The sequence below is a fragment of the Microtus pennsylvanicus genome, chromosome 8 (genome assembly GCF_037038515.1).
Source record: "Microtus pennsylvanicus isolate mMicPen1 chromosome 8, mMicPen1.hap1, whole genome shotgun sequence".
In the NCBI taxonomy this organism is placed as follows: Eukaryota; Metazoa; Chordata; class Mammalia; order Rodentia; family Cricetidae; genus Microtus; species Microtus pennsylvanicus.
The window spans coordinates 90,731,200-90,739,087 of record NC_134586.1 but is presented as its reverse complement, the minus strand read 5'-3'; the positions used below and the strand labels follow the sequence as shown (position 1 = coordinate 90,739,087).

General features: G+C 43.2%; 1 protein-coding gene across 1 annotated transcript; it reads left to right on the top strand.

The window, feature by feature from the left end:
* Positions 1 to 3,481: 3,481 nt before the first annotated feature.
* Msgn1 (mesogenin 1) lies at positions 3,482 to 4,048 on the top strand. Its single transcript, XM_075982080.1, has one exon. It carries the CDS (start codon positions 3,482 to 3,484, stop codon positions 4,046 to 4,048), a length of 567 nt encoding a protein of 188 aa, XP_075838195.1.
* The last annotated feature ends 3,840 nt before the right edge of the window (positions 4,049 to 7,888 follow it).

The following is a 7,888-nucleotide window of genomic DNA, read 5'->3' as shown; positions in this document are numbered from 1 at the left end:
AGTTGTGTTCTGTGCTGTTTCTCACTGGACAGGCATTGTGTTTGAGCCATCGTTCATGGCCATTTGCCTGGCGCGACCTAGCGTGGAGATGTCAGTGCATTTGAAATGGATAATTTCCATAGTGAGACTATTATTTTCTTTTTGAAGCTTGGTAATATTAAGATAGTCGGTGACAATCATATTCACAGTCGCTTACAAATGCTAGACGAGTAACGGACATTACATAAAATACGAAAGCTTATCCCAGTTACTCACTCTGTGGGAGGTAGGCCGGCTACTTGGCATGAAAACTTAGCACGTAACCCTCATCGGTTCCCAGAAAAGGAAAAAGATGGTTCTTGAAGCCAGGCAGTTTGGGATCTTCTGTTCCCATTTCTGCCACCATTTTTTTTGGTGTGGCCCTGCATACAGCTGGCCTCCCCTGAGTGCAGACAGAAGTATGAACTCCGTGCTCCCTCGGCTTTCCTGATGTTATGGTATTCTCTGAATTGAGTCTGTTCACACTGCAGTGACAGGCTTCATTGTATTTTAGAGCCAGGAAGGAGCTTGATAGAAGCTCTTCATGTAGAAGACAAGCGAGGGCTTAATTCCATTTTCCAAATTACACCACATACACCAGGAGAGGGTGGGACGTTTACTCTAAAGGAGAAGAGTCATGGCCCACCCTCTGTCTGCAGCACACTCTCCACTTGGGTTGTTGGGCCCCATCTAAACTGAATGAATTTTCCGCATTAGAACACACAATAGAAAAAGAAAAAGGAAAAAAAAGAAAGCAGCTGGTATCATGTGCCCAAAGCTAGGCAGTCCAATTTTAGAGGTACCACACTGTTTTCATCTTTAGTTTTCTTCAAACTGAGCAAAGAATGATTTGTGGAGACAGGCCAGACCAGAGTGAGTCTGGGCCAGCATTGCTTCTCATCAGAGGGAAAAAGTGCCTGTTAAGAACACGGAAGCCAGGCCACTTTCTCATTCTAATAATATGCTTTTGGGGGTCAACATTGTTAGAGACTAGGGTCAGAGGCAGTATAGCCAAGATACTGAGCTGCTCGCAATGACGGTATGACTAGAAAAATCAAACCAACCTCAATCGAGAGTCTCTAGTATACCAAGAGACCTTTGTTTGCTTTGTGGGAGGCAGGCTCTCATGAATCTTAGGCTGTCTTTGAGTTTAATGTGTAGTTGAGCAGGACCTTGAACTTCTAATTCCCCTACCTCCACTTTCTCCTGAGTACTGGGATTGCCAAGTGTGGGCAACCACTCAGTTCATGTTGTGTTGAAGGATCAACCTCAGGGCCTCAAAAATGCTAGGCAAGCCTGCTAGCCATTGAGCTGCATTCCCTGCCCACATGAAGCAAAGATTTAACGGGCATTTCTTTATTTAGAAAATGAATTTGGCCTGGGCATGGTGGCACACTCCTTTAATCTCAGCACTGGGAAGCAGAGGCAAATAAATCTCTGAGTTTGGGGCCAGACTGGTGTACAGAGAGAGTTCCAGGACAGTTAGGGCTACACAGAAAGATCTTGTCTCAAAATAAAACAAAACAAAAACAATAAAATAAAATGAAATTTGTAAAAAGAAGGAAAAGCTCAAGAAATTGTGACTTGCAAAAGAAGCTGTGGAAGGGGGAAAATCTGGAAAGTTTAAAAGAGAAATGGTTTTATAATCTGACTCTGGTGGTGGCCACCTGGGCCACCTTGTGTCCTTAAATCACACACAGGCCACCTGCCTGCGTCTCTTACAATAGATTGTCATAAGAGAAATGATAATTTCTTTTTTTAAAATAATGGGTGTTGGGAGTTTTAGAGGGATTTGCCACTTTCTATTGAGGGTGCCACTTCCCACTGGGGATTGTCACCAAGTCTCTTAAGCGCTGGGAACCTCAGCCTACTCATGCGTACAATGCTGGAATTTTTCAATCTGAAGGTTAGTTATAACACATGAGAAGTTCTTGGAAAAATTCCACTGCACTCTGGGCAGAGTGGAAGGGAGAGAGAGGGAGTGAGAAATAAAAGGAATAAAATAATACATTTACTGTATTTCATTAACGCTGTCACCCAGGACCTTGGCTTGGTGTCCTTCAGCAAATGGTAAAGCTAAGCGTATTTTCCCCCAGATTACATGCTTCGGATGTTTATTTCCTGAGCCTTGCTAATTAAAAAATACCACAAGTGCTCTAATTAGGTCCTTGACATTTCTTTCTAACAATTGCAAAGGGCTGAAGTAACCATGCTAAAGGACAAGTCCTTGTGAAACTAAAGGGTGCTGCTGACTCTGACACCGATATTCTCTTGAACAATGAGTTGCAGAGAGAATAAGCTTCGTGCCTGGGACAAATGGGGGAGTCTGGAGCTCCTTTTCCAAAGTGAGCGTCTATGAGAGCATATAGGAAATGAAGCTAACTAGCAAGGCCATCCAACTTAACACATTTGGTGGCATTTGGAGAGGTGGAGGGGGAAAATGACTCTCTTGTTAATTTCACACTTCCTCTATACATTTCAAAAAAAAAAAAACCAGGTGTGACCAGGCAGCTGGATTTTTTTTTTTAAAAAAGCCCTTCATCACCTTCATCAGGCTAAGTGCCAGCCAGGTACCCCTGCAAATTCCTGACATTAAGGAGTGTTCTGTCATCTGATGGATGTCTGCTTGCTACAGGGATTCCAGTGTGACCATTTAAAGCAAGGATTTTTTTCACTTTGTTTTGTTTGTTTGTTTGTTTGCTTGCTTTTTTCTTCCTTATGCTTCTAGAAGAATATTTCCTGCTCATTAAGACTCCCAGCTTACTAAATGTGCTGGTTTGTCCTTCTATGGATAGGTATTTTTTTTTTAAAATGCGGGGCAGTTAACCTAGAGTGGAGAAAGAAGTGAGCATCAGAATCTTCTGCGTGCTAGCCCGTGGCAGCCCCAGGAAATAGGAGCCATTATTATTGCCTGCATTTGACACAGGAGGGAATCAAAGCTCAGAGGACTTGCTTTGTCCCAGCCCCATACTTCTCCAACAATCACCCCATCTACTCTAAAATATCCCTGAGGTGTATGTGTGTGTGTGTGTGTGTGTGTGTGTGTGTATGGGGGTGCTCCTGGACCAAAGTCCCCCCAGGAGCCCCTCCTTGCTACAGATGCCCAGGTTTGTTTTCTTTGGCTCCCCATTAATGAGTTCCACAGGACGATGCTAAACCTGGTTATGCAGACTTAATTGGTTTAGTTACAACAAGATAATTCCTTTTTTCTTCTCTCAGAGGCCGGTCTGTTTAAAGACATTTTAGCTGGAAGATGCTAATTATCAATGAGAAGAAAGTGACACCTGAGGAGTTCATTTTCCATCTTGGTCCTTGGTTCCTCCTTTGAACTCCCTCTACCAGGGGCCCCTTTGCCACCTTGTTCCTGATCCCCTACCATCATAAAAGAGAGCTGGTCTCTGGCCAGGGCAGCAAAACTTTCCTTCACATTTGCCAAGAAGTCCTTCCCTGCTGCCTCGGGGGTATGGACAACCTGGGAGAGACTTTCCTCAACCTGGAAGATGGCCTGGATTCTTCTGACACCGTCGGCCTGTTGGCTTCCTGGGACTGGAAAAGCGGAGCCAGGCCCTTGGAGCTGCGTCAGGCATCCCCCACTCAGAGCCTCTCCCCAGTTCCTTCTCTGGAGTCCTACTCTGGGGTGGCCCTGCCCTGTGGGCACGGTGGGGCCAGCACTGGAGGCAGCGATGGTTACAGCAGCCACGGGGCTGGTGGCCTGGTAGAGCTGGATTACAGCTTGTTAGCTTTCCAACCTGCCTACCTACAAGCCGCTGGTGGCCACAAAGGCCAGAAAGGCAGCAAAGTCAAGATGTCTGTCCAGCGGAGACGCAAGGCCAGCGAGAGAGAGAAACTCAGGATGCGGACCTTGGCAGATGCCCTCCACACACTCCGGAATTACCTGCCCCCTGTCTACAGCCAGAGAGGCCAGCCGCTCACCAAGATACAGACTCTCAAGTACACCATCAAGTACATCGCAGAACTCACAGACCTCCTCAATGGCGGTGGGAGAGAGCCCAGGCCCCAGAGCGTGTGAGTTCTGCCCATTGGGTAATCCTGCTCATTCTCGATCTATGAACAGTCATAGAGGAATTTTGAAGACTCTGAACTTGTCTTCCAGGACAATAACATAGAGTTATCTCTGGACACTTAGTGTGGCAATCTGGTGATCTAAGTCAAAAGGTACTTCCATCTGACCTGCTGCAGTGGACAGTTAGTCGCCTGCTGGCAAGCAAGACACTTCCAGATAATCTCATTGTGTCTCCAGTGACTTGGCTTTTTACAAAGAGACAGATTATTTTGTCCTGTGTCTTTTAAAGGTATTTTAAAAGGTCAATATAGTTTAAATATACTCCTTTTGATATTGTTAAATACCTACAACTATATTCTCTTACCATTTTGGTGTTGGGAGTTTTCTTTCTTTTGGAACAAAACTTGTATTTTGTACAGGATCTACTGTGACACTTGGATTCTTATTTAGAAGATTGTGCCAAGTAAGAAGCTAGTGCTCTCTCAGTTCTCCCCCCCCCCCCCCCCCGCTGTGTGTGAGTTTAAATGCTTGAAAGCAAAGCATGTTTTTGTTTTTTGTTTTTTGGCTAGGAGTGAAATCATTTCAATGCAGAAGGAATTCATATCACAATAAATAGGAAATTACAAGCAGGCAGGCTGGACTAAGTTAAGATATTGAAGGTCCTAGGACCAGAGTTTCCGCTCTAAGGCCTGGGAAGGAAGGAGGATGGGGCACAGACTGCTGGGGAATGGGAGAAAGGAAAAGAGAGGAAGGGTCCCAGCACCACAAGATGGCCAGAAGCTGTTCTTAGAGAGCAAGAGCCCTTAGTCCTGGGCCTGATGTGCACATGATCTCATTGCTTCAACGAAGAAATATTCATTTCTTCAATGAAGAGATTGGTTTAAAACAAAGTCAATTTGAACTCCCTAGAAAATAAGTGAGAAGTCAGTATTATAACCCAAGCTTTCTCTGATCTCTCTAAAGGAATTTCCTCTATAAGGTCTAGCTGCCCTACCCTAAACTCCCTCCATTCTGTACCCTCCCCTTACCCCATGTCCCTCACTACCCGATATGTCTCCGCACACAGTCACGACCCTCTTCCAGGTGCCTGTCCTGCTGGGTGTCTGTAGCAGCCCGCTTGGTTATTCTGAATACAGAAGGCATCGTATCAAAGGAGCTTCAATTGAAGGAAGTTCTTTCCTGACACTGCCTTTTCCTTGTTGTGGCGATAGCCATGAGCGTTTGTCGTTAGTGACTCAATATTCTGTTCCTGTTTCCTGTTGAATTTCCCCCCTTTGGTCTTTTTCTTGTTTTTAATTGCAAAAATTAAAAAAGTGGTGATTGTGTTTGCAATGTCATGTTTAACTTCTTATTTTTTTCTTCGACGATACAAATAAACTCTGAGGATCATCTTTATTTCTGTACTTCTGATTTTGAGCAAGTGTTGTAAATTTGCATAAGTATATATGTGTCATTAAGTACCCCTATTATTTTGATTTTATAGATGAGAAAATCAAAGCAAGGCTTTCCCAGTCCAACAATACTCTCCAGCATAGGTTATACATAATTTCTTTAACGAAGCACCTTCTGAATGATATTCAGTTGTTTTGGGTTATTTCATCACCAAAAAAAAAAAAGGCCTTGTTAAATAGAGATGAAAGCTCTAATTTTTTGACTGATAATTTTTAACTTCTTTTGAGAAGTCCTCAGAAACAAGTATTTCTAGGTCAGAACGTGTGCATATTTTACATTTTAATAAAACTTGATCACTTTCATTAAAGTTTGTGGTTATTTCTGTTTCCACAAATATCATGGGGTAGACCCACATGATCACTGGCTAGTCACATCCTCTGGAACTGGTATGGGCAGATGCAGTGGCAGCCTGGTGCTAGCTTTAATTTATCCATTTGTTAGTTGAGATGGAACGTTTTTCTTTGATCTTATGAGACTATTATTCATTTGGGTGTCTCTTCTATATGTGGCAGTTTTCATTCTTTGCAAAGTTTCAGTTGGAATATCGTCTTCTTTGAGAAAGTACATTAGAAGGCTTAAAATATTTCCTAATAATTTGGTGGGGTTAGGGTCCTTTTTACATTTGTCTTATGTTGCCTTATATTTATAATTTGGATTAAGTTCTATCTTGCTCTTTAAAGGTTTTCATTTTTATATGATCAAACCCTTTTGTTGTTGTTTTATGCCTTATGTGACTTTTTCCCCTTTGTTTAAACTTTCTTTTTCAATAACTTTTATTGCTGCATTTTATTATTATTTTTTATTTTATTTATTTATTTATTTTTTATTGCTGCATTTTAAACTCATGGATCTTTAAGACAACTGAAATTAATTTTGCTACAAATTGTGTCTAGGTAAATTTAACTTTGCTTGTGACTAGTGGTTTTATAACCTGAGAATGGTATGTTTTATTTTGAAAGGGTAGTGTAGTGTTGGGAGTGGGTCATTAAAATGCCGTCCTCCTTATATGAATCAGCAACAGTTTCTTATGCATTAATTTTTTTGGTGTTTGAAGAAGAAACATAAAAAGTTCGACCTTTATCAAAATTTTTCTCTAGGGACTTTGCCCTCTGCACATGTTCATATGAGATGGCATGTGCATGCATATGTTTGTGTGTGCTTGTATACAAGTGCAAACATGCTGCGCCCTATGTTAGAGAAAAGCAGGTTTTGGAGAGAACCTTTCCCTTTTGATTTAAACAAGTGGGAACCATGTGTCCCTGACTTTCGAGTTTATGACTTCAATATTAAGAATGATTCAATAATTTGGGAAATTTTTCTTGTCCTGGGGATCAAGTAACGCAAATGAATTACAAGGTTCCTGCTTTTACTTTCAAATGTGCCCTGGAGGGGCTGCGGGCACGGCCTAGTCAGTGAAGTGCAAACTTGACGACCTGCATTTAGAACCCCAGTATTCACACAGAAACAAAAGACAAACAAACAAACAAAAACCTGTGTGATTGTTCGAGTCTGTAATCCCAGTGTTGGAGAGGTGAAGACAGAAAGAACTTGCTCTCCATTAGCAAGACAACATGACTGGACGGGTGAGCTCCAGATCTGGACAGGTGAGCTCTGGGCTTTTGTGATAGACTCTAACTTAAAAATAAAAGGGAGAAACAACTGAGGAAGACACTTGACATTCACCTCTTACATCCACACATGTGCATACATCTATGTGCGCATGTTGTGTACACACACACACACACACACACACACACACTAACACACAATCTACACCCTCAGAGAGAGAGACAGAGAGACCCTCAAAGTCCCACTGTCACCTGTTAGCTGGGCTTAAGATCAAGAACTTCTAAGGAAGAGGCATCTGAAAAGCCAGGAGAAGTCGGACTTTCTGGAAGGTTGCCTGTGGCCTTTAGCTTTGCCTTCGATCACCCCACACTGCTGGCTTGCAACACAACTCCATTCCGAAGAGGCAAAGGTCTGGTGGCATTTGATCCTGCTGCAGACCTTCCCAGAGAAGGGGCCTCCCTTGTAGGGAACAGAACTGGAGGAGGTTCCTGATCCCTGTGGGGAGTGGCTCAATACACTTGGCTCAGGCCGAGCTTTAGAAGAGCGCTAAGCTATTTCTGGTGCTCGGGGAAGGAAAGGACTATGGAAACACTATCCATGTGTCTGGCTAGGGTCCATATTTCCGTACTGGCTCTTTGACACGATTCTCCCTAACAGCCCTGGAGGTGGATACTGAGTTTCCTACTTTGAGAGCACGGAAACTGAGGTTTAGGATGGATAAGTGACACAAAGGCCTGTGGTTAGCCAGTAGCACGCTTCATGCTGAGCTCATGGCTCAACTCTGCAGAGTTCAGAGCTCTTGGCCTACCACCCTCCTTCCCAGCT